The sequence below is a fragment of the Pangasianodon hypophthalmus genome, chromosome 5 (genome assembly GCF_027358585.1).
Source record: "Pangasianodon hypophthalmus isolate fPanHyp1 chromosome 5, fPanHyp1.pri, whole genome shotgun sequence".
NCBI classification, from domain to species: domain Eukaryota; kingdom Metazoa; phylum Chordata; class Actinopteri; order Siluriformes; family Pangasiidae; genus Pangasianodon; species Pangasianodon hypophthalmus.
The window spans coordinates 12,718,952-12,746,720 of NC_069714.1; the positions used below are offsets into that span (position 1 = coordinate 12,718,952).

The 27,769-nt window shown below is 38.8% G+C and overlaps 1 protein-coding gene across 7 annotated transcripts in view; it reads left to right on the forward strand.

Annotated features, from left to right (window-relative positions):
• The window catches only part of myo16 (myosin XVI), a 131,164-nt gene that overhangs the window by 58,124 nt on the left and 45,271 nt on the right, over window positions 1–27,769 (forward strand). For all 7 annotated transcript variants that reach the window (XM_026912475.3, XM_034304625.2, XM_026912472.3 and 4 more), the window contains 14 exons: window positions 2,598–2,706; window positions 5,492–5,616; window positions 6,321–6,446; window positions 10,261–10,336; window positions 11,838–11,988; window positions 13,026–13,176; window positions 13,712–13,822; window positions 16,520–16,585; window positions 17,845–17,972; window positions 20,886–20,991; window positions 21,608–21,725; window positions 22,016–22,154; window positions 23,057–23,168; window positions 26,931–27,048. In XM_026912475.3, coding sequence (XP_026768276.3) covers window positions 2,598–2,706; window positions 5,492–5,616; window positions 6,321–6,446; window positions 10,261–10,336; window positions 11,838–11,988; window positions 13,026–13,176; window positions 13,712–13,822; window positions 16,520–16,585; window positions 17,845–17,972; window positions 20,886–20,991; window positions 21,608–21,725; window positions 22,016–22,154; window positions 23,057–23,168; window positions 26,931–27,048 — 1,636 coding nt within the window. The remainder of the gene's footprint in view (window positions 1–2,597; window positions 2,707–5,491; window positions 5,617–6,320; window positions 6,447–10,260; window positions 10,337–11,837; window positions 11,989–13,025; window positions 13,177–13,711; window positions 13,823–16,519; window positions 16,586–17,844; window positions 17,973–20,885; window positions 20,992–21,607; window positions 21,726–22,015; window positions 22,155–23,056; window positions 23,169–26,930; window positions 27,049–27,769) is intronic.

Below are 27,769 nucleotides of genomic sequence, written 5' to 3' on the forward strand. Positions count from 1 at the left end.
CAAGTAGTATTAAGTCAGGGTGGCTAGACTGTTAGGAAAGGCACTTTACTGTGGAGACTAAGCAGTACTGGAGTACAGCTTCTTGAGTGTGAGTTAATAGGGACATGAAACTGTCTTTAGTCTTTGTACCTTTTAAAACAAAAGATTGCCAAAGTGATGGATGAGGGCTGTTACAGTCACAGACTGACAGCTAATATTTTGAGTACAGACTAAGCTTGGTCATTACCATAATTGCTGCTGGTTTCTATATTTCTGTAGCGCTTCAATGAATTATTTAGGCATAGACAAACACAATGACATTCAATAGCATGTTTTCTTGTTCTAATAATTATATAATAAATATAAAGACTTTAAGGCCAGACACCATAAGCAATAATGGAGATTTGTTTTGAGTTGACAATTTTCTGATTTTGGATAGAATATAACTTTAATTCTTACACAGAATGTAACAGGAAATGCAGCTTATTAACATAAATACATAGCTACTTTTATCCAGCTACACAAAACAAAACATTTCCAAAAACATTCAATTCAATTTTATTTGTATAGCACTTTTAACAATGGACATTGTCACAAAGCAGCTTTACAGAAATATATAAGGATATACATATAAGAATATACATTTTAAATTTATCCCTAATAGCAAACATAGCAACTTTTAGTCTGTCTATAGTCATGAGTAGTTTTGACGGAAGGTGTATCTATAAATCTTTGTGAAATATACACTTGTCATAGATGTGAATGATGTTCTTATAACTCTCTGAAATAAGAACATTTTAAAAATGTGATTTTTTTAGTATGCACGTTAGATCCTTGATGTGTATTGGTTGATTATACTTCAGATGGGGTGAGAGGTATTCATTGATTCACTGATCTCCATATTTATATCTGCTGTTATCTAGCATTCAAAGTGAAGTGGGTTTGGGAGTGCCATGCAGAAAGTTGATCAATACTGAAAGCTTCACCAGCTCTCCATCATTACTCACACACAGAGAGAGAGAGAGAGAGAGAGAAAGAGAGAGAGAGAGAGAGAGAAACAACCTACTGACTGACCACTCCTCCTCATAATCCTCATTTTCCTCTCTCAGAGGAAAAACCTTAATCTCATCAGGACATGGGTACACATCGGGGCCACAGAGGATGCATCAAGCATGGATTTCTGCTCAGTAAAGCCAAGCTATTTGTGTTTGTCCTAGAACCAGACAGATCAATAGACACTTTGCTTTAATAAGCATGCAAACACACACACACACACACACACACACGTACACACAGACCTTTGATTCCCTTTCTGATCACTGCCCCTGATCCATACGTCTTTACCCAGTCAACATGCCAATATGTCTGTGAGGTTTATGAGAATGTATCACAATGAGTAAGTGATGTCTGGACAGCTAGCAGTGTTCAAAAGACAGAACGAATCTCTCAACACCCTGACACACTGTCAAATCCGTCATCACTCTCTGGAGCCTTGCAGCTGTGTGTGTGTGTGTGTGTGTATGTGTGTGTGTGGTGACAGTGGAGAACAATGTGCTTGCTCTGTTGGCTCATTGCTCATGAATAGACACAAAAGAGCAGCTGATGTTTAATGTTAATTAATCCATTCATTAACCTGGCCCTAACCTGTGAGCATGATTGACATGACCTGACTGGCTTGAATCTGCTGCGCAATGGAAAAATAAATGAAAAACCATCCCTTTGAAACGTCTGTTCCAGCAAAATAGATGGAGCCATGCAATTGTTGGTGGAAATTTGTGACAGACAATTCTCCATAGGGTTCTGAATCTCAGACAAACTGCTGAAGTTTCAGGTTTTAATGTCTTATCTCATTTCTATTGCCCTGCCTCCCCCCCTTTCCTTTTAACTCCATTCTTTTTTTCTCTCCTTCTACCCCCATGTAGATGTGTAAAATGCTTGCACACTCTTTTTAAAATTTGGTCAGTGGATATATTGACTGAGATATGTAAAGCACGTTGCTTCACTTATCTGTGTGTTAGCTCAGGGCTTGAAATTAGCCTGTGCTCCGTTTCATTGTGTAGATAAATCACTGCTTATTTTATAGCCGGAGGCTAACAATGGCCAACTTGACAGGCTATGTGTTAATTCCACTATCTGACAGACAAAGAAACATTCACTTTTACTGCAATTTTCTATACATTTCTGTATATATATGTATTTTATTCCTGTATCAGCATAAGCCAGATGTGTGGAACACTTGAATTTTAAGCATGTTGCTCCCTGCTTCGATTTTCTGGACCCATAAATCATAAGTCAGCCCCCCACCAGCCACATACGCCATACTGCACCGTAGACACCACTTCCCCCCTCAGTCCCCCAATCCTTCTCCTCAGGGCTTCACTCTTAATGAGTTACTTAACTCACTATTGTCTAGTAATGTTGCTCATCCTGCATTCAGGTACCTCAGGCAGTGGCACAGTGTGATAATGAGAGCTTGTTTATCATCAATTGCTGACTGAAGAATTAAGATGAGAAAGACTCTATTTGTTTATGTCTCCTCTCTTTGTCTTTTTGTTTCCCTCTTTTTTCCCCATGCTCCTCACCCTTGACCGTGTTGTCTACAATGCTGACTCTGAAAGTCCGGAGTCAATGCGCTTCTGCAGGACGTGAATGGGAACGTACCACTCGACTACGCCGCTGAGGGGAGCGAGACCAGCTACATTCTCACCAAGCATCTGGAAGAGTGTGGTACGGTCAATAAATAAATAAAGAGCCTTATATTAGACTGCCATGTCTGGAAATAATAGTGAGTAAGATATGAGAAGCAGTATACTCCCTTAAACTTTGAGATGGGGATCTGTTTATCTTATTCTGCTCTACAGTGTGGTTACGTGAATGCAAATCCTGTACCTTTACTCAAAATTAGAAAGGGATTAGAAAACAATCTGGCCTTTTTTAATGAATATTCTTAAATAGCAAAGCTTAGGGTATTGCCTATATGCATATAACCTATTTGCAAGATAGAACCTCTAAGAAATATGGCTATGCATAAGAATGAAGAGTAATGGCAGGAAGTGTGTATTTTTCATACATGAGCTGCTCACGTAATTTGAGAATTAGCTGATGAACGCTTCATAAGGTATATCCACACAATTATGGTGGCAATGAGATGTGCAGATTAATGAAAAGAGGCCTAAAAGAAGTAATTGCTGGCATGATTTAAAAATCAACACACGCCTAACTCTGAAATCTGCTTCAGGCATAGTAAGATTACCTTTTCTAATATATTACATTGGTCGCATTATTACTGTTTTATAGTATGCATATGCTGTACAGATGTTGGTGTATAAATGTGCTGACACTGCAGACCTGAAGTTTTACATCTCCAGTACTTCTTAACCGAGCTATGTGTCGTGTCAACCCACACCTAAAGTAATAGCCACTTAGCCTACTTAGTAATTACTTACTAATCAATCAGCCTGAGTCCTAAGGGAAACAGGGAACTTGCATCTTTAAGGGTTAGTGCACAATTAGATATACCTCTCATCAGCACAGAGCAACTTAAAGCCTGAAAAAATAACTGTATATGGTACAACTTCTCTACCATTCTGCTATGTTGTATTAAAATGCAAACAACACAATTATTTGTACCTTATAATTGTAATATTGGTTTGAATGGTTATTTACTTGCATGCACACTGTGATAAAATCACATCATATATTTAATTATGAATAGCTAGTATAGGCCCTGATCAGCTTCAGATAATCTGTTGATCAATGTCAGCCTGCTAAATAGTTATTTCTATTCTATTTCGCACAGTGACTGAGATGTATTGCAATGTACAAATGATTAATAATTCAAATTCAGTGAGTGCTGCCCCCAAAACACAAAGCTGGCATTCAGAGTTCAGTTACTCTTCAGCTAAGCAAACCTAATTCAGCTAGCATGCTACTGTCCTTGTATGTAAATGTGTGTTTATGGTAAAGATAAAATAAACTCTGCAGATGCAGAACAGTACCTGTCTGCTGAATTACATGAAATTAATACAAGGAAAAAGGGAAAACACATATTTAGTAGTAGCGTAGAGACAGATCATTTGTACCTGCAGTTCTAATCTCATTATATTCCATGAAGTATAGAAGTATAAGGGCTCTGGTTATATGTCCTGATCTGCATCACTGTATCCAATCAGCATCACTGTCACTTCTTTATCTGAACATTTCCAAGCTCTCAGCAGCAGCGTGTTACTCTGCAGGATTTAAAATGCAAAGAAGGAAAAATCATCCATACATTAAATTAGCACCTTTCTGTCCAGGTTTTTTTATTTTTATTTTTTTTGTGGAAATGGTGAAGATGATCGCTCTGTTAGAACACATTTGCTTCATACACTATATGGCCAGAAATCTGTGGACACCTGACCATCACACCCATAAGCACTTGCTGAACAACCCATTCCAGACGTAGTCCCCCTTTATTGTTGTAATAACCTCCACTCTACTGGGAAGGCTTTCTGCTAGATTTTGGAGAGTGGCTGTGGGGATTTGCACATTCAGCCTCAAGAGCCAAGAGCATTAGTGAGATCAGACACTGATGTTGAGCGAGGAGGACTGGGGTGCAGGTTATGTTCCCGTTCATCCAACAGAACTGCGTTCAGAGGGGTTGAGGTCAGGACTCTCTGCAGGCCACTGAAGTTCTTCTCTTGGCAAACCATGTCTTCATGGACCTAGACATCCTATACTATTGTGTGTTTCCAACTTTGTGGGAACAGTTTAATGAAGGCCCACATATGGGTGTGATGGTCAGGTGTCCACAAACATTTGGCCTTATAGTCTAGTTATAACATCTTTACAAGATTTTGTTTATTTAGTTTACTTACTAAACAGTTGCTCACCATTAGAACCTATTCTGCTCAGATTAGAAGTAATCAATAACAGAATTCCCATGCTGGTATTAGACCAAAGATAGCATGTTAAACAAAAGAAGTGTGGTGATCTTTTCTGCACTTTGGTCTATTTTATTTCTTCTGACCTTATTCTGTCCATTTGGTCACACACTTGACAGACAGAAAAAAACATTATTGTTCATCATATACTGAGGCAAGACAAAAGAAAGGAAGAGAAAGGCCTGGTGATTCTTCAGAAAGAAGTATATAGAAGCACTTTATTCTGGACCTAGCTCAGAGTTACTTCTGTGTGGAAGCAATTTAAAAAAGAAAGGGGAAAATCCCACACTGATTTCACCTGCAGGGGAATAACAGACTAACGGACTTTTCCTCAGCTCACTATCAGTAAACCATCCTCTCACCACTGTACACTTACGCTCCCTATAAAACGGCATACGTGTCTGTAATTTTTTTTTATCTCTCACAGGTATGACAGACACTCATGTACATGGAAAATTAACTACATCAACTGAAAATTTTAGCACTGCACAGCCTAATCAGAACAGTGTGGGATGTGAGAACAAACTCGATGCCCGTGCACTAATTTCTCACTGTGTGTGTGTGTGTGTGTGTGTGTGTGTGTGTGTCAGGAGTGGATTTGAGCTCCATACACCAGATGAAGACCCAGAGAGCTTCTGTCATGCTGTCAGACGTGAGACAGCTGGTCAGCAGCGGAGCCAGTGTCAACCAGAGAAACGAGGACGGCGTCACACTGGTGAACACACATTCACCTCATTTAACCTCAGCTGTAACTCACTTATTCTGTTCATTGTCCTTATATGACCTTTAGGGATACTCTTGTAAATTTCGCTCATTATAAGAAATACATGATGTATCTTATCTGCATCTAAAGGATTAATAATACAAGCTATAATTATAGAAAAAATATTTCAAAACAATTTCACTTGTTTGGGGAATTTTCCTAATGACAGGTGTGTGCGTATAAGAGCTAAAAACTATATGACAGGGACTATGATCAGTGTTTTGTTTCTATATTTGTAAATTATTACTATTATTTCATATTGTTGAAGTAGTAATAAATTACATGAATGACGTCTTTACATTAAAAACTACATAAGCTCTAAATCTTTAATACTGTTTGGATGCTTTTCTGCTCGCCATGGTTATAAAGAGTGGTTATTTGACCAGTTGTTCCCCAGTCAAGTACAATACAAGAGAGCTTTGGGGAAAGACAATTTCTAATCTTTAGCAAAGCTCACTAATATTGCGTGTTTAACTAATTGAGCAACTCAAAAAGATATGGTTAATTGTGCAGATCTATTACAGAACATTCCCAAATAGCTCACAAACATGTAAGAAGCTCAGTGAGATGCAATCACTGAACAAAAACATACTCATTTCAGTGCTGATTACTGTTGCTTTATTTGTGTGTGTGTGTGTGTGTGTGTGTGTGTGTAGCTGCACATTGCTTGTGCTAGCGGCTATAGGGACGTGGTGTATCTGTTATTGGAGAGCGGAGCAGATGTACTGGCCACAGACAACAACTACTGGACTCCACTCCACCTGGCTGCCAAATATGGACAGGTCAGTCTCTTCAGCTTGTTCCGCTGTCACTAATGTCCAGCAGCTTTATCTCCATGATGCACGTCACACATGTTCTTATCACTTATCCATGCCTTAGCTATTAAATGAAAATGTTTGTAATTGAAGCACCCCAGAAACCCAATTTAAAAAGGCAAACATTAATGTGCACACAGTTGAAACTGGAAAGGTCAAACCTGGTGAAATATTATGAAACAAATTCATTCGGTTTTGTCATGACATTTGATAGATGATTATTGGCATTCTACTTTAATGAAACTCAATTGCTAATTCATTCAAGTTTGCAGGCTCATTTGCACAATGCAGATCACCTTCCTCATGTAGTGCAGCCCTGCAGGATAATAGTTTGACTAGACTGATTTGCACTCATACAGGGCCAGCACAGCACAGTTTATATTACAGCATAGCATAGCATAGTTTATATTATAGCATAGCATAATTTCTAGCATAGCATAGCATATTTCTATTCTAACATGTGAATTTGTTCAGAAGCAAATGATCACATATAGTCAATCAGACTGGCATTATTCTCTCTCCTATCGACCCTGCTTGTACACTGCCACTTAAATCTCTAGCTACATGTTCATTAATGTGTTTTAGTTGCTTTGTAATGGAGATGTGTTTGCTCTTTTGGAAAAATAGAGAGACTGATTTTTAGAGTGAAAGTTGGATCGAATGAGGATCGAGCAATCGTGCTGACTTGATCAAATATTTAATTATACTTAAGGATGCCAGGTTGGGCTCCTGACAAAAGCAGTTTCATTTGCTGTGATATTATTATTTACCCTGCTCTGCTCTTTCAGTCATAGTATACATTTAAGTGCACAATAAATTTTAGCACCTTTCACAGCCTTTCCCACTTTTTAATGGTATTATTTTCCCATTACCTTTTATTGTATGTCTCTGCACACTAAACATTACAACCCATGTAAAATATAATGTTAATGAAAGTCAGTTTTTGCTTGTTTTTTTGTTTTTCTAATTTGGAATCTCTAAGGCTAAAATTAATTGAAAGCTCAGTAACGCTACATTAACTAAGGAATAAAACACACTAGGGCATGCTTCGATAGAAAAATAATCAATGACGGGGTGGTGTGATGCGTCCCAACACGAAGTGGAAGGCCATTACCATGCTGAAGTTGATTATTTTCCCGTAACAGCACATCCTGGAATGTCGTATTCCTCTTATACCATAGCAGTTTGCCAACACTATCCATTTTTTTTAGTAACAACACATTGTACATGTTATCCATTTGTAGTTACAGTATGTTTAATGCTGTGGAACGTCCACAAACATGTTAGTTCCTGTTATCACTTACATGCTAGCAGCCATTAGCAGTCGTTCCCTTACCAATATTTCTTTTTTCTCTCTCTTGAAAGACAAAAAAATGAAGCTTGTCATGTTACAGAGAATCCAAAAAATCCTCCATTCTGAAGACTTTCCTGTGTTTGAAAACTTGAACCAACTTGAACAAAGCGCTGACACGTCCACACTGAGACTCGTTCCATAACTGTTAAATAAACGTCTCATTACAGAAGCCTTAAACATATCAACAATTAAACAATCTTTTATTTGGTAAATAACATGTTTTTTTTAATTGTTTATTATTAGGTTTAGATTATGTGACGCATCCTCCATGCAAGTGTAATTTACTTTTAATGTAATTTTAATGTAAACAATAATGTAATGAAGGCATTAATATAAACCCATGATTTGAATTACAGCACTACTTTCAGACCCGCTGTTATAGAAAATTAATCAACGCCAATCAGACTTCAGAGAATTCAATAGTGCTGTGGTATAAGGTTTCCTTAACTAACATTATTTACTGCATTAATTAACATTAACAAGCCAAAAACTCTAACATTATCCATAAATAAAATACAGGCAATATTTTTATTTCTGTATGAACTACTATTCAGCTAATATTAACCACTATAATGCTTTTCACTGGGTGTAAATGTCGGAATCCACTGTTTAGCCTCACTTATAAATTCCACAAGTTGATTTATTAAGTTAATTATGTTTTAAGGTCATTGTGGACTTTTAATTGTGTTTAGTCATGGAGGTATAAACATTCACTGACTTATTTAATTGAGAGTAGAGCACAGGCAAATAACAAACCCATTGCTCATCTTCACCTGATTCTGTCCTCTGAATATGTGGTCAAAGGTCAAACAGAGTGTGCTGACCAGTGCTGCTGATTGAAATCCCTGAACCGGGCTGCTGATCTGTATTCTGAAGACAGTGATATTTATAGATGCTGGATTATGCTCCATTAGCATGCTGAACAGTCTGGGGTTCTAATGGTTCTGCATCTCAATCTGCTGTGGCACTGCATATCTGATGAGCTGTACAGTCACGCTTCTAGAGAGGTTTCTTTACCAGGATAGTTTGTGTTTTAGGGAGAGGATAAAAAGACAAAAACTAAAAGAGAATAGTCAAGAGATGGAGAGACGGCCCATGCATGTTTATGTGTGTGTGCACATGGAGAGAAGAATATTTATATACACATACACTGTAAGGCCAAAGATTTGTGGACACCTGACCACCACAGCTATATGTGGTTCTTCCCCAGACTGTTGCTACAAAGCACACGATCTGTATAGGATGTCTTTGGATGCTTTAGAATTACGATTTCCCTTCACTGTAACAAAGGGGTCTAGCCCAAACATGTTTCAGCATGACAATGCCCCTGTGCACAAAGCAAGGTCCATTAATATATGGTTTGCCAATGATAGAGTGGAAAAGCTCCTGCACAGAACCCTGACCTCAATCCCACTGAACATCTCTGCGATCAACTGGAATGCCGACTGCGCCCCACTAATGCTGTTGTAGCTGAATGGGCAAATACCCATAGCCACATTCCAAAATCTAGTGGACAGCCATCCCAGAAGAGTGACGGTCAGGTGTCCACAAACTTTTGGCCATATAGTGTATATATGTGCGTCACCTGTTGGGTGAATTGTGATGACTGATGATTAATGTTAAAGACTCTACCATAAACCTGAGACAAACATAAACTTCCAACAAAAAAAATCCCCTCCCAGTTACATACATAAAACATCTGGTGGAGTAACACACATATACTGACAACTCCAAAACTATTGCCACCCTTTAAGAGAATGGCCAAAGATATTTTTGTGTATACAAATTATGTACGATGTTGCAAAACTCAGCATTCTCATATATTTACATTTAAAGTATCATGTATGCATGTGTTAATTGTTCATTCATTTTGCATATTATTGCTTTCTTTAGTTGTTCTATAATTCACCCTGTGTTGTCTCTCTCATGTCTCTCAATAACCGGCACCATATAATTAATATAATTAATGCTCATTTTAACCCACCATGCAGTGGCTTTGTGCACACTAAGCTTATTTCTTCAGGATAACCATATCTGATCAAATATGCTGGCCAGTGCGAATTGAATCACTTGAGTCTCAGACACTGAAAATTTTGACCTGCACCATAATTAAAGATTACGGCTCAGTTTCTTAATTTCCTTTGCTTGGCACTGATTTTTGGTTGACGTTAAATTTGTTTGAAGGAGATTTACTCAATACTCAGTGCCAAAGCATACTTCTGGGTTATCGGTGGCGTTGGCAGGGCATGTGTGTGTGTGTATGTGTGTTTGTGTGTGTGTGGGCTCAGAGGCTTTGAGCTCTCTGAAGGGTGGGAGCATGCACAGTCTGCTGCAAAGATGTGACCTATATCTTCTACAATCTTTGGCATTCTCTTTGAGTTTATCTCCAGTGTGTGCATGTGAGTGTGTGTTTTCTCTTCCTTGTAGATGCATATTGTAAACCAGCTGCTGAAGCACAAAGCCGACCCCACCCTACTCAACTACAATCAAGATAAGCCTTCAGGTAGCACACACGCGTGTGCACACACAAACACACACACACACACACACACACACAAAAGTACATACAATATAATGAAGCATAGAATGAATGCATTATGTCTATGGAACAGAGGGTAAGTTTAGAAGAGGATGGATAAAATCACCCTTGTTTGACCTTCATTCAATGTTAAATAAACTTTGAGTTAGTGTGTAAATGTGACCTGGATCAAAGAAAGCATAAAAGATTAAAGAACATAAAAGAAAACAGGTGTGTGTGTGTGTGTGGGGGAGAGAGAGAGAGAGGGAGGGAGAGAGAGACTATAAATGGTGTGCAGGTGTGTACATGATTGCCGATTGACCCATCACTTTTGAAAAACGTTCACTTTCTTCAGCACAGTTCATTACAGTTATAGTAGAACATGACCCAAAGTCATGAGAGCCGTGATCCTCAAAGTGGGATTTGTGAAGCATAACCAGTGGTCCACGATTTTTCGATTATTTCCACTAGTGGAAATCAGAACCTCTCATTATCAAACTTATTAAGTTTATTATTAGCATATTGTAGTTATTAATTGTTTGATTGATTGGTCACTAATGGGTTTAATCTAAACCTCAATTTAACATACAAAACAAGTAGGACTATAAATTGTGTCAACTTGGACCTAATGTGTTCTGTCAGTGGAAAGTTTGTTTGTTTTATTGTACGTTGTAAGTACTTAATTTGAATAACAAATGGTCAATACTCGGATTCGACACAGTGTTTAGCTAGCGTGCTGCAGAAGTTTAGCTTCACTGTATGGTGCTCTATATTCCCTTTCACTTAAACGTTTCTCTTCTCTACCTCTGTTCTCATCAGCTCTATTTCATTCCTGACATTCACTGTTATTAAAGAGCTCGTTTCTTAGGCAAGGCTGAACTTAAGGATACACAGAGGCACAGTAAAGCCTGTCTTTTTAATGTAGCCCCTTTAGTCTGTTTAATAAGATGTTTGACTTTGGGGAAAAAAGGTTGAAGTTTGTATGGAGAGAGAGAGAGAGGAAGAGACAGTATGGTGTCACTTGAATAGAAATGCTGTCCTGTTGTGCCCTCTTACAGCTAATCAAATGGAGGGTATTTTATTGTCCCTGTGCCTTGTAAGCACAGATTGACTGATCCACCGTGGACCTCATCACCTGTCTCAGTATAGGCCAATCTGCATGAAAGACAGCAGTGGAGTGTGCTACTGAGAGCATGGCTGAAAAATAAGAGCCCTACTTACAATACAGTGAGGGATAAAAATCACAGCTTGTTATTGAGCTCAAAGTGTCATGATAGCTACTGCATCTGTATTAGCTAATACTGATGTAAGCAGAAGTGACACAGGCAAATGAAGTGTCATTCATTTACAGTAACCTAATCTGTGTGTGCTCGTAATTAGCACAAGCAGCTGAACTTCCTCTTCCTTTGGAAACTTCTGCCACACCAAAGTGTGGTTTATATGAAAAAAAAAACACTTTTCAAACATAACCTTTTCCTCATTTCAGATATCGCTGCATCGGACCAAATAGCAGACATGTTACTGAAGGCGGAGGAATTCTGGGTGCAGAGACAGAAGGACCCAACGTTGCTACTCCCTCATTCAGAAGAACACTGTGAAGATCTCAACCAGGATGTCAGCATGCTGGTTAAAAAACTGTACGTGCTTCATGGGGGATTATGCAGATACAAAACCCTTATTCACCAATCGTGCAGAATCAAGCACACTGAATGACATACAAACAAATCAAATTGAACGATGGCTTGAGCGCAACTGCTGAATCAGCTTTAGCCTTCTGGAAACAAACTTCTGCCCACTAGTCCCTTATTTATAGGTCATATGCATATACATGTCTTTTGCATGAGCCATGTTTTATTGTTGATCTGAGATTATCTAATAGCCTCAGAAACATGCAGTGAGATTTAAACTTACCAGATGTGTGGTTTGTGTGTCCAAGGCTCTATGTCCAGGTCAGATAGTGGAATAGCATTTCCCATATGCTCTTTTCTGTGTAATATTATTCAGCACTGCATAGGTCAATACCATTTCACAGACCTTTTCAGGGCTGTTTAGTAGTCTACCAAGCAAAGCCACCTGCCCTTTTGCTGTGCTATACAGTGCTTGTTGTATACAAATGCATCTATTATTCAGATGAACTACTATTAAGCTAATAAAGATCCACATCTGTGCATCCTGATTCACATTTACAAGCTATGCTAACTACATTTTAGCACAAGGTTCTAGTGTGTGCAGTTATGATTATCAGTCTCAGGCCTTATTGTTTTAAACTACTCCGCACAATATACTATACTATTACGCTGCTTATTATATAATTGTTGATATTTATTTTCATGATTTACCTGTAAATTAAGCATTTTTGAGCATTGATGAATAGTGAAACTGGCATTTCCTTGCTTTATGATCATATTTGAGCACACTGATAAATAAGGGCCACTGTGTGTAGTACATGAGTGAAAGTAATGGATAGGATAGTGAGTTGATTATTGCTAATCCTGTACAGATGGTTAACTGAGTTCGGCATCTTGCCATATGTTCAAGTGCTTCTTTATTTGCTCAGCCAAATGAGATATAAAAAAGGTCCTGAGATTTACAGAAGTGCTCATTTACTTTGTCTCTTATACACATAAACACATGAACTATTTCTGGATATGAATATACAGTATATTTTCTGTAGAACGCCTATGACTATGCCCATTTCAAAGAGGGATAGTCTGTTGGAGAAGGACATCATGTTTCGGGACTCAGGAGGAGCCCTGACTCGTCAGTCGTCCCAGGACAACGGGCCGGATGGAGCCTATCCCAGCACCACTAGCAAACTGGAACAGGTAGAGAACACTAGTTCAGAGCAATTCAGCTACTAACCTCTGCTTTTCTCTTCAGCCTTCATTTGTCTTCTTGACAATGACGGACCAAGACAAGTATTCAGTATCTAGTAGACTTAGACCCAGACACACGACTGAAATTTAGATTAATGAAGCAAGCTAGTCTTGCTACACTATTGGACTGCAAAGTGTGTGGTATGTGTCATAGCTTAGTGATGATCTAGTGAAATATGTCCACACGATGATGGCTGTCCTAACACTAAGGTTGACCTCTGACCTGTAGGGAATAGTGGAAATGATAAGAGTTAATTTCACAGCGCTCACTGAAGAGGCTACATGACACTGTAAATGTGTGTATGTGTTTCACTACAGGTCTTATCCTCTTATATGCCTTTAAAAATTTCAAACCCTAACTGTGTGAAAAATAATGTAACATGATTAAGCAAATATCATGCTATAAGAGTGAGGAATGAGGTGTGGAAGCACTCATGGTTACAGTTTAGGAGATTAAAGCTACTCTGATGTTGTTTTCCTTCAGGTGAAGTTAATGCCTCCAGCACCGAATGATGATCTGGCCTCTCTGAGTGAGCTGACGGACAGCAGCCTTCTGTACGAGATGCAGAAACGCTTCGGCAACAACCAGATCTATGTAAGTTCACATAGACACACACTCTGTGGGTCCTAGCTGGGGTAGTTTGAAGCTGTGTCTTCTGTACTCAGTATATCATATTGATTTCTAGATCTCTCTGAGGCTCAGCAGTGAAAATGAGCTGGCTTTTCTTGGGAAAGGAGCTCGCACTGAGTCTAATCCCACATGCAGGCCTGCACTTAGGGCATGACTTTAGAAAAATTCCCATCCTCCTTTCTCTTGAGATAGCTGGAAGGGAAGAAGGTCTGGATGCTTGCCTTTAGCACACATTTTGATCTCTGTCTGAGCCATTGGGCTCAGTATGCTTCACCTCACGGTTGTGGGCTTGCCAAGAGCTAGAGCACACTCACTGACACTCTCGCCCTGCTTTGAGAATTTGGGCTCAGCCGAGGCTTGACTGTAGCCTTGCCAGACCCTGGTGTGTGCATGGCAGCCCTTTAGGCTCCTCTATACACTGGCCAGACACTCTGGAGAGAAGCTAAGAGGCTCCTACAAGGTTTTTTTGTTTGTTTTTTTGGGGTTACTCTGTTACAAATAGGCATACTACTGTCTACTTAAATGGATGCATATTACATTACATTAGCCCTTGTTGTGCTGAAGCTAAAATGACCCAGCAGACATTGTTACAAAATGCAGAATAATATTAAAAATAATTATTCCAAAATAGAACTTCAAATACTTGGGTTTAAATTATTATTATTATTATTATTATTATTATTGTTGTTGTTGTTGTTGTTGTTGTTTTTATTTATGTATTCATTATTTCATTCATTTGTTTATTTGTTTATTTAAATCGTATCTCCTTTACAGTTACTGAAAATACCCCAGTAAATATAAAATGTAAAGTTGATTTCGATCTGTTGCATTCCCTCCATTTATATTCTGCACACATAGCGGTCATCAGGAGGATCCCTAAGCAAACGAAGCAGTTTTGTGTGCTTAATTCAATAAACAGTACAGCCATCCTCACTCTCATATGCACACACACACACACACACACACACACACACACACAAAAGCCTATATAGTAATTCTTCACACATTCTCAAACAGTTTAGCCTCTGAGTGAGTCAGTGGAGGTTTGATTAATGGAAGAAATCAATGTCCCGTGTACTTTTCCCTCTTTCCACAGTTCAGATTGTTTGAGTAGCTCTGCTATCAGTGGCTCCGGGCAGGCGGTAATGCCTGGCCACTAGCTCACTCTCAGTGGGAGACTGAAGACTGTGCTGGCTGATGGCTGGAGTCAAATCAATGCCTAATAGCTGCAGCTATTTCCATGCTGTTGTATAGAGCCTAATGAAGCCTCTGCACTGGTTCTGTGTGTGGAAGGACTGCCTGAAATAAAGAGAGAGAGAGTGATGAGGAGAGAGCAAGTGAGAAACGCAGGAAGAGCAGTTTTTCTAGTGAGCAATGCAGCCTAATGATGGTCAGTCATTATTGCAGAATAGGGAGTATAGAGAGAGTATTGTTGACATGGAAGAGGATGTTACTAATGAACAAGAGGCACAGAGGAGACTGTTTATATTTACATTATAAATGTAACCTCAAGGTAAAATAAGGAGTCCACTTTTTTTTAAAATAAGGCCTGCTGAAAAATGCAGGTTTCAATGTGTAAGTTTTCTCTTATATCATCATCTGACTGGTACTTGTTTGTATATGTGTAGTTAACCTTACTATTCTAGTGCATGTGTATGTAAATGATTTAGTTTTTAAAATGGATGCTTGTTGTTAGCACTTTAAAAATTTCATATTTCCTGTGAATAAATAATGACTGTGACCTGTACTTTAAATGCACCAAAGAGTTAATATGTTGAACTATATAGAATAACTTGACACAGTAAAATCTGTCTCCAGAGTGTGCACTTAAACATTAGTATTTGAGATTAGCACCCCATAGCAGATCTGTCCAAAGGCCTTTTTTATCTGAGTACAGATTGGTCTGCTTATATCCTCCACTGTGTTGCTAATCATGCAAGCAAAATAATGGATTTGAGCCAGTGTTATAGTTGAGTCATTTACATTCAAGTCCAAGTCATGTTTAAAGCCAGCAACTCTCAATTTCAAGGCAGGTCCAAAGTCCAACCCAAGTTCTGAACGAGGTTATGTGCAACATTGCCCTTCTGATCATATAATTCATAAGTGGGATGAATTGCAGTATGTTGTAGTAGTGTAGTTGTGCATTGTGCGTTGCAACACACAGACTGACTGTCAGCCCATAGCAAGTGTAGTAACCATCTCAGTGTAACAAACTATTGCTAAAATTCGAGTGATGCAGTGAACACAGACAAGCGAAGTGATATAAACAGTGAAATGCACCAGTGTTATTATACTTTTTTTATTATGCTTGTACCAGTGCTGCTTGTGCAATCAAATTAGTGGACTGGAACTAATTTGCATAATGGATAAATAGACATCATTTAACATATCTAGCCTATTTACACATTTACACAAAATATGGAACATTCAGTAAAAGCGTTCACGTTAAAGTCCAGTCTCAAGTCATAGATAAGTGGATGTAAAACTTACAAGTCATTAAAATCATGACAATCAAACCTAAGTTTGAGTCCAATACATAAGTACTACATCACTCAGTTGAGCTCAGTGTGCAACTGATGATTCAGAATTCAATTGTTTATTTCCTCTTTTATTTGGCATAGAATTTGTCTCAGGAACTGCGTTCTTCTTTCTGTTTTCCAGACTTACATTGGTCACATTCTCCTTCTCATAAACCCCAACAAAGACCTGCCCATCTACTCTAATCTCGTAAGTACTTTCTCTCATTGCTTGCACATTGTTTATGTTCTGAACAGTCCTGTAAGTGATGTTAAGTGTGTGTACCCTATCCAAAGCTCTGTGCATGTAGAGAGAAGAGGCTTTGATCTCATAATTAATAATTCATACTTTTCCTGTCAGTGATCCTCAGCATGCAGCAATGCCTTCCTCTTCACCAGACCCCAACACATTTTTTATCTTTTTATCTATTTTATTTACTCTTCATCCCCTCCCTCATAAGAGACACACAGTCAAGTTTTGAATTTAGCTCAAACTGGCCCTGTCTGTGGATGCAGCTGTCCCTCTATAGACAGACAGGGTGTGCTCATCAGGCCCTGCTCAGTGAGAGGAGAAATAAAAGATGACAGCATGGCCATCTGTTTGCTTAACATTTTAATGATACACTTTAATTGAAGAGGTTCAGAATGGAGCCTGGTCACACACATTCACAAGCATACGTAAAGGTCCAGCTTGGTCTGTGGGTGGGGAGTCTGCCCTCAATGGCCCTGTGTGTCAGATTCATTTCAGGCATGGCTTCTCCTGAGTGCCTCCTTCTGAGCTTCTGGAGCACAGTGATGCACACAGAGGCAGAAATACAGCATGTCTCATCATCTGTGATCACCCCGGATCTCATTCACTTATTCAGTACAGAGTGATGTTACATCATCTAACCTCCTTTTCTTACTCCAACACGTGTCTCTTTCTGGGAGCCTTTCAGTTAACCCCTCACGTCTCTGGTCTACACCAGTCTTACAGCCTGTATTGCTTTACTTTTAGCTGCTGTAATATATAGCTCTGGTCTCAAAGTTTGTGTCTTGCATTTACCACTCTCACATCTTTCTTGCATTTTCAGTTGAAGTTACACAGCAGAGATGCTTTTGCTTATTCTGGTGGTTTCATCACAGGTTCAGCATTTAATTGCTCTATTTAACCACTCTTACTTGTAGTTTTTATTTTCCTCTGGAACTAAATTGCACTTGCTCTTTCATTCCCCCCCCCCCCTTTTTTTTTTTACATTATCTATGTGTCCTTCTGGTGTCCTCAGTGTGTGCATGCATGCTGAGTCTCCATGAAAGCGAGTAATGAGATCTCAGCTTCCTCTATGGGGTGAATGGGGCTAAAATTCACTTCTGTGTATACACATGCACTCACGCATGCACACACACACACACACACACACACACACATATAATATGTATGTAATACGAATATATATATATATTACTCTTCCTGTCCTCTCTCTCTCTCAGGTCAGTCAGTTGTATCTGAGCTCCAGTGGTCGCCTCTGTTCCTCTCTCCCTCCTCACATCTTCTCCTCAGCTGAACGAGCGTTTCACATGATGTTGCAGGAACGACGTCCTCAGTGTTTCATCATAAGGTACAGCTCAACCCCTGCACATGTCTGACCCTCACCTAAACAGGTGACCAGTCACTTTCCCATTCGTCCTCCAAACCTGATACCATTAAGGAGTGTTTTACTTTTCAGTGATTTTTAGTTTTCAATTCTGGGTTCTGAAAGTTTTAAGAATTATTTTGTGTCTGATCTAAAGAAAAGAAAGAATAGTGCAAATTGTGTAACATTGGTTGAAATGGGCAACTTATGTTTAAAGTGTCCTCTCTGATAATAAGATAAGATTCAATCATGCTGTTTATTCTGATAGCACAAAAATGTATAAAAAAATACAAAAAGTACAAAAAAAAGTACATAAACAAATATACATATGTGTCCCGTAATTATTTAGATTCATATGACTATGAGCTTCTGAATGCTGTAGGCATGATTGCTGTGTCTTGTAGCCTTGCTGTTGCAGCTTGGATCTTGATGACCGATGTGGAATTGGACCTTCAAGTTCAAATTATCTCTTTGTGAAACCACTTTATATTTTTCTTATGTGGAACTTACTTTTTGTAAGCCTGCATTTCCACTGCTGTAGTAAATCCAACTAGAATTCAAGTTACACAGTAAAGTAAAGAATCATGCAGCTGAGCTCTCTACTTTCTGTAGTTGCTGATTTTTGCAAAGTAGGTGCCGCATGGAACATCGCCATCTAATGGCACTATATTAAAACTGCTTTCTCTCCGAAATTATTATAAGTATTTGAAATTAATTATAATTTTAAGCATTAAAAAGGAAAATGTTTGTTTGTGCACTGTTTTATTTAATTTTAGGTCATTTCTGAGATGATTAAATTTAAATTTTTAATTTTAAAATATGTATATTGTTTTACTTTAGTTTTCTAAAATGCTTAGTTTCATAGTTTTACAGTAAAACTGTTCAAAACTGATGCTCATGCGGAACAGATGCAGCAGTTATACTCACACACAGTTTAGAGGTTTCTTTAGAGGTGAATGCAGGAGAACAATATATCAGGCTCATGCAGCCTTTTTTTCTTTACATTTTCCACAAAGCCTGCTTGTTTCCTGGAAAATGTGCTACATGCGCTCAGCTAAATTTGTGCCTGGCTGGCATGTTTGGAGTTATGATTAAAAATATTGATTAATGGGAAAATCGTTATTTGTTGATCGGGAAAGTAATAAGGAAATAGTAATAAGGATCTCTCATCCTAAACTACTGATCCGCTGTTAACCGTGTGCAAGAATTCAAATGATTTGTATGTTTTAGCTTAACTGCCATTATTAAGTCACAAATTTACAATTTTACCCCTGGGAGCAACCTGAGGGGTGTGTACATGTGTGTGTGTCTGCTGGAGTGACTGGGGTGATCTCTGTGTAAATGAGTAGTTGAGTGGATGATTGAATCTATGCCTTTTGCTTAAAACCATTCTGAAGCAGAGCATGTTAAACACACGCAGAGAGATTAATGTTCTTGGGGGCAGAGTGTAAATCTGGACCTGCTAAATGGTCGTGGAGAGATTAATAGGGCGTAGGGGAGCTTCAATAAGGCTTGCCCTTTGTCTGCTTCTGGGCCGAGGCCACTTCTGATTGCAATTAAATCCTTATTTGCAATTTAACTCTGCTCCGCTTCCACTGGCAGCACATTTTGCTGAGGTAGAGAGGATCTGGCAACTGTTTTAATGTCCTTACTGCATGGGTAATCCATCACACAGACATATGCTCCCATGTACACTCCTGGCTCTTGGGTGAGAGGAGACCAGTGCTGCTAGCTACACTTTAGAGATTGCAGGGCCAAAGATGCAAAAATGGCCAGGCTCACTTTAGAGACACACACACAGGGTTGAGAAATGCATTGTGCCCTTGAGTTCAAATGTAGCCTGGAAATCATTTCACAAAAGAAATAGGAGAGGGGGGAGAAATAACTGGGGCATCAACCTCCAGAAAATGAACAGTGGAAGGCACTAATGAAAAAATCCATCTGTGAGGGCTGGGGCTCATTCTCCCCCTCCCTTTCTTCCTCTCTCTCCCCTACTCCCTCTTGCTCTCCATCTGTCTCTCAGAAGTTTATCCACAAGAGTATTATATGAAATTATATCTGTCTATGCATCTTTAACAAGTATATTTATTCATCTTCAGTGCGGGTCAGGGTCATGGTGGATCTGGTGCTTATCACTGGAACACTGGGCACGAGGTGGGAATACACCCTGGAATACACCCTGCCAGTACACATTCACACACTTATTCACACCTAGGAGCAATTTATAGTAGCTACGTCACCTGCCAGCATGTATTTGGACTCCACACAGACAATAACTCAAGCTCACGATTGAACCAGGGATCCTAGAGCTGTGAGGCAGGAACACAACCCTTCCTTTAACAAGGATATCTAAACTCATAATTGTAACTAGTAATTATTATATGAAATCCTGAATTATATACGGAAAAACAGCTCTGCAAACATGTGTATATGTATGAAAAAGTCCTTGTATTGACTTTAATGTCAATGGGATATACAGTATAAGGACATTTTGGTGAATGGTATGGCAGGACAGTAGAGAACTGGGTTGTTGAATGTTAAAACCATGTGGTTTAAAGTGTAAGATCTGAGAGAGAAGCTGTTCTGCGCTTCAGCTTGCTTTAAGTAGCCTAAACTGCTCACTAGCGCCATCTACTAACTACAGTTATGCAGAGCTGAGTAGATTTAAGACAGGGAGGATGTGTGAGGTATGAGAAGCGATCAGAGTAGTGCAGGAGGCATGGATGTCGTACCACTGCCCACTGTATCACTGTAATCCCTGTTAATATGTAGAGTGAGCATGCACAGGAAATGTTCTCTTTAAGCAGAGGGAATCAGATGAGTATCCACCTTCACTACCAGTACTTCAGCACCAACTATACAGTATCATGTATCTCAGTCTCTCTTCTCTATTTTCAGTGGCGAGAGTGGCTCTGGGAAATCCGAGGCCTGTAAGCACATCCTGAAGCACCTCGCTGCTCGTTCCTGTCCGAAAGGATTTGCTCTGGAACCACGCATGAAGCATGTGAGTCCCTCTGTCCCTCTCTTTTTTTTTTTTCTGAATTTTCCTGAAGAATTATATCGCTGAACTGGTCAGGTTAGTGGATGATGGAGGATCAAGCTATTTCTATGATCTCTACAGATATAGTAGAGGTCTAAGCCATTAGCAGAGCATAAACTATTCATTGAACAAAAGCACAAGTTTAAGCTCTACCCTCAAAGGTTTCGAGGGGTTTCAGCTTAAGCGATGTCTTTCTGTCTGCTTGTGGTGAAAATATTTCACAGTGTCTATCACCGTGGTTGTAATAACCTGATCAGAATGGAAACTTTGTATGAATTTTAATAACAGGACAATTAAAGGCAAGTTTGATGGATGAAATCATAAAAAAAACGTCAGACAACTTATGTAATTTTTCATACAAATCAAATTTTATGAATTTCAATCATGAGTTATATAACACATGTTGGTTTCTGAATGCAAGTTTTAAATTATTAAAAAATATGACTAAAAAATACATTCTGTTTTTAAGTTTATTTGAATGAACATTCTTGAAAAATACTACTGGACTTAATTTGAAATAATTGTTTGCCAATTTTAAATCGAATCCTAGATTTGTCTCAGTTTGCTGTTTTTCTTTCAGGTGAACGCTATCCTAGAAGCTTTTGGCCATGCTAAGACACCTATGAACACTAACTCAAGTCGCTTTATTAAGCTGCTGTCCCTGCAGTACAGTGAGAAAAGAAGGACTCTGCTCAGAGGTCTGTCTTTGGTACATTTTACAAGAGATATAATCTATTTTGTCTTGTGCTGTAGTAGTAATTGTGTTAGGATGTGGAGAGATGCCCAGTGATGGTCTCCAGTGTGAGTGTTCAGTTTGGGTGTTTTGAGTTGATTTACCTACAGAGGGCGCCACCACTCCACTCATTATCCAGCATGCTTTTTCATTTTCACTATATGGTTTTTCTGTTAGTAAAACTCATGCTGCAAATTGCAATGCTTTCTTTCTTTTGGATGGATTTAAATTTCATGTATGTGTGTGTATGATCAGCACGTGTGTACACCTACATGCTGGAGAAGGCTCGGTTTGTTTGCACACACCAGAACTTCAACATCTTCTATCTGATGGCTGAGGGGCTTTCAGCTGAAGAGAAGAGCAACCTGAACCTAGACAATATTATAGCCCACAGGTAAACACACACACACACACACACACACACACACACACACAAACAAATGAGCTATTTATGTTATTTATATTGTGCTTTCTACACCACAAGCAATGAGCAAGCTGAAAGCAACAAGGACTAGGAAAGTTTAATAAGAACATGAAGAAGAACCCCAAAATGCAGAAGCTATGCTCCTTTCAGAAACCTTTGTTCTCTTGAATCATTTGCACTATCATACTTGACCTTGCACTCTTCCTCCCATAAATGTAAAGTCAGCTGTCAGGTGTCATACCATCGCTCAATTCACATTAACAATTAACTAAATATGTGTGTCTGAAGGGTAACACACAAGGGTTTGTTCACCACAGCAGTCTGTCATATAGACATAAAGGTTTGTGTAAAAGGGAGCCTTTCATTCACTTTAATAAGCAAGCCACACACACACACACACACACACACACAGGCATAACGGACAGCATAAGTGTGCTTGTTTAAAAATGTATCCTTCAATTAAAAACGAACATAAGATAAATAATAGAGGTTTTTAACTTTCAACAGTTTGTTTAAAGTTTGCATTCCGAATTCAGTTACTTCAAATATTTAGTATTTAAACAGGTTTGAATATTAATGAACATATTAGATATTGTCAATGACAGTAAGTATTAGAAGTAGCTCTACATTGTGTCCTTGTATCACAAAAGGAAAGAAATGTACAGAGATGTTATATCATAATTTTATCACAATCTTTAATGTTAAGATTTATTTTATATAAACTTGAGTTTGAGTGTGTAATTAATCCACTGTAAATAGATAAGTTATAAGGAACCTCATTGTGAGAACTTATATGGAATCTCATGCCTTTCACATTGGACAAGAGTACACTTGTGTTTTATGTGTTTTATTATGTTTGTGTGTGAGTGTAGGTACCTGAGCTCAGTGACACCTGCTGAAGCTGCTGCAGTGAACATGGAGCAGAGCAGAGAGAAGCTGGCAGAGCTGAAACATGCCCTGCGTGCTCTTGGATTTAACAAATCGGTACAGTAGCCTCATGCATTGATCACTGGCGCTTACATATAATTAGATAGTTTGTAGCACTATCTAGTTTGAAGTTGTGCAAATTAAATTTGTGAGCTTGTACTGACCTTCAAAGCCTGGGCTTGTGTGACAGTTTGTACGTGTCTGTGTAGGTGTGTGTGTTTGTGTGTGTGAGAGAGAGACAGACAGACAGACAAAGAAGGAAAGATGCTCTAGATTAGAAGGTGAGTCAATGTTCAGTGAGTCAGTGCTGAGTGATACAATCTGTATCACATGCAACACACACACACACACACACACGCACATGTACACACACACACAAAGTTAGGCTTTCAAGGTCAGTATAAGCTCACAAATTCAATTTTGTACAATTTTACTACCTGTTATTGAAAGGGAGCACCTCAAGGCTTTTCAATCTAATCTCCATTTCCTGAATGTGTAGTGTATGTGTGATTACAGACAAGAATTTCAACTCATCTGATTGCACAGAGAAAAGTGTGATACACCCATTTAGTCACTGAGATCAAGTCTAAAAGTCTAAGAGCAGTTATCGAGATATATCACTAAATATTGGTATGGTATGTGGTTTTCTGAACCCTGAATAACATCCAGAGGCAGTGAGAATCACCTGGGTGCTTTCTTGTGCATATGCATGTCCAAACCTTCCACAAAAAAAAAGGGACATATGATATAAAGCATTATACATATTTAAAACACAGCTATATAACATGACTTCCAAGCTATTGTTACAACTGTTACATTCTAGCAATGGAAGTCTTGCTAGAAATATATTAGATAATGTGTTTTTAAATTATACTTATGAAATTTTACTACTTGATATTTTACCATGTTCATAAAATAATGTGTTCTGTATACTTATTTGAATTGTATAACATTGCATGAGTTGTGTATGTATTTAAACTGATATTTATTAGACTTACTTGTTTTGTCTTGGTGAGTCTCACTTGAATGCACAAAACATTTTAATTCATTCACTTTTGTGTGACGCAGTGATGTTTTTAATAACCTTGAACTTTAGTAAATGATTACAATTCTAGAAACTTCTTTCTCTGAAAAAAAGAGTCTTATATCTGAAAGGAAGAATTAGACAGGGCTTAATTTAATATAAAAGCAGTCTGCAAACCATTGTGATTAGACATATAGTGACTCCATTATAAAGGGAAAATTTGTGTAAACATGTTTTCTGTTCTTTTCTCAGTATAAGGAAACATCAATAATCACATGTACCCTAAATACTTTAGTATGCGGTACTTTGGCATTTGATACATTGTGTGTGTGTGTGTGTGTGTGTGTGTGGTCTATGAGGGATAATTTATGTTTGTGAGTTGAGTAAGAAAGCAAAAATGATTTTTTTTGGTAGGTTTTTCAGTAAAACGTGACAGAAATATAAATCCATGAACGTTGACGACCAGCAATAAAAGCTAAAATAAAAGCAATAAAAGTTTCACAAGGCGTTTTGTGATGTTACTGTGATGATGAGAAAATTTTGGTCCCTCTAAAATACAGCAAATCAAGTATGTGTGTGTGTTATACGTGTATGTGGCAGGGTGAGTAGCCTTGGGCGTTGGCAGCAGCTCTAGACATGGCCTTATGCTGTATTATAGGGGTTTAGAGGAACAGCACAGTAATGCTACTCTTTAAAGCTCATTCCCGCACGTCTGCAGCCTGATGACTTACCAGCTAATAACACACAACCCACGGAGCACATTTTACTGTGTAGCCACAACAACCTCAACCTGAGGTTACACTGGGATGCCAGTTTATTAGGATGGAAGTATGCATGTACAGGGTTTGTAGTTGTAGTTTATTAGGTATACAACTGTAGGCGCTAATAAACTGGCATCTCAGTGTGAGGTCATGTTTGAAATCAAAAAAGACTAGAAGCATACAGTATGTTGGAGAAAAAAGCAGAGGCTGCTGAGACAGCGTTATGGGAGACAGGGAGGTGTAACTGGTGTTTAGGAGCATATTTTGAGGGAGAAAAAAGTCACATAGAGACGAGTGGAATGTTAAGATTATGATGGAGAACTCAGAAGATTCAAGATTCAATTTGTTATGTTTCCAACTATCTAAGAAAGTGATTCTATCTCGCTTCAAGAGAGTTGTAATGGCTTCTGTGGATCTTATTAAGAGAGACCTTTAGATGAGGTCTTTCAGAGCTCGAACATGGACAGAGAGGAGAAACACACACAGGACTGGTATGCTTTTAAAATAATAGTGCTTATGATATCAGCGGGCAGAGTGTTCTCACATCATGAGTTAAGACTAATGTCCTGGTTTACCCTTGTACAAACTCTCTCTCTCTCTCTCTCTCTCTCTCTCACTCACTCACTCTCTCACACACACACACACCAGATCTCCAAACAGAAAGTGTGCTAATCCTATCAAAAACTCTTCTAAATCTCCTTCATTAAATAGGGATTGTTCCTTCATCTCATCACAGCAACACCCCCCCACCATATACTCACATTCCCCCTTTCCCTGGACTATTATTCCTTCATTTGCTGTTCTCAGCTTTTCCATTTGTCCTTTTTCTTCATTTAAAAACACCAGCACATATACCCACACCCTGGATGTTTCCATTTCATCCGCCAGAAATGGACAAATCACTGATGTCCTCACTGCTCATGACCTAACCCAAGAGAAGATTTAGTTTGATTGTGTGTGAGTGTTTCCTCAAACACAATAAAATGTGATAGAATGATAGAACATCAGGAGACATTTTGTAATGTTATGATGTTCATGAGACCATTTTGACCCGTGCAGGGGTAGCAATATAAGTAAGCAAGGATAGAAAATTCACAGGTGTCCTTACTTCTTCCTCTTTCAAGTGTTTTATCTTGTAAGAGTCCATTAAGCCTCTTCATAGAGCTTTGTCTGTAATTTATGACAGCACTTTTACTACTCCAGTGTTACTCATTGTGACAGGTAACTGGATGTTAAAAATCTATTTGTGTTTTAATTGTTTCATTTCCCCCATTAAATACATGACTTTTGTAAATGGTGATTAAAACAACAACAAAAAACTCTCAGCTGAATAATTTTCCATAATATTCCATTTCCATATTCCACTATTTTATTGGCTCTTTGTTAGAAAAAATTAAGTAAATCTAAATATTATGAGGAGACTCTAAAGAGATCTTTTAGCCTCTCGCCCATTCTTAGTGTAACCCAGTCTCTGGTGACTCGATCTTTCTCACACAGTTCTGAACTGATATTCCACCTCTTAACTTAACATGCTTAACAAAACATCCACCCTTACTGTTTATTATTTTTTTTCACAGTATGTGTCATGTTGCAGATTTGTCATGGAGAATTTTGCTGGGTTCACGTGGTGCTTCACAAATGATGAGACTTTTAAATCCATTCAAATCACACACTGTCATGTTCCATACAATGTGACCTGTGTTTAAAGACGTAATCAGCATTCTGCGTGTTAGGACTGTGTAGCCTGGAGCTGCAGAGAAAAGTGTTTGTAGGACATTGATACTCATTACACTAATATGGAAAACCAGAATAAACTCAAGTTTCTTGTTTGTTAGTGTGCCACTGTTGCTTGTCAAGTGAACGGTTGTAATTACAGCTGACCCAGATTCAACTGTCTCCACCCCTTCTGTTGTGTTGACATTGTTGTACATTTGGACATGATAAAAAATTGATTGTGCTGTTAAAAGTAACTTGAATTCTGTGTGAAACCCAAATACATACTGACTATTTTTTTTTATTTTTTGTGTCCCTCAGGAAGTGGAGAATCTGTTTGTTGTCCTCTCGGCGCTTCTCCACCTGGGGGAGCTGCGTTTCACAGCCCTCACGGACGCGGACACGTCTCTTGTGTCTGACCAGCAGCTGTTAGACCGAGGTGAGTGTGTTTGTAGCCCTCAGGTGAAACACCTACGCTTGGAGGCCAGCAGAGGGCACAAACTCCTGTAAATTCACTTCCACTGTCTAGGGAGGGAGAACGGAAAGGCTGCACACTGAGAGCTGTGACACACCCCCACCATCCTGACTTGTTTACATCAGTACTGCTGAGGCTTAATGAGAGACCACTCAGTATGCAATGGAAAACTCTCACTCACACACACACACACACACACACACACACACACACACACACACACACAAATCCACACAGCCACTCTTACACACGATTGCACCGCTGTGTCAATTGCTCTTACCTGCCCCAAACTCTGTTTCCCTGCCATACACACATACACACACACACACAAATACATGCACAAATACATGCACAAACACACACAGTGAGTGAGTCAGATGTTTTTCTGCGTCCTGACAAGTGACGAAGCAGAACAGCTTGGCTACTCTTTGCCCTCTTCCTTACATAACATGACACATACTACAGTATGGACGTGTGCCATAGTAAACAAGTAACGTCAGCATGCTCTCACTCTGTCTCTGTTTCACACACATATGCACACACACACACACACACACACACACACAAAATGTGGCCACTATTAACAATACATGAGTTCACTGGTTCCCATATGTACAAAGAGCCTAAGCATAAATGAACAGACACATACACTCGAACTCACACACACATTCAGGCTGAGCCAGAA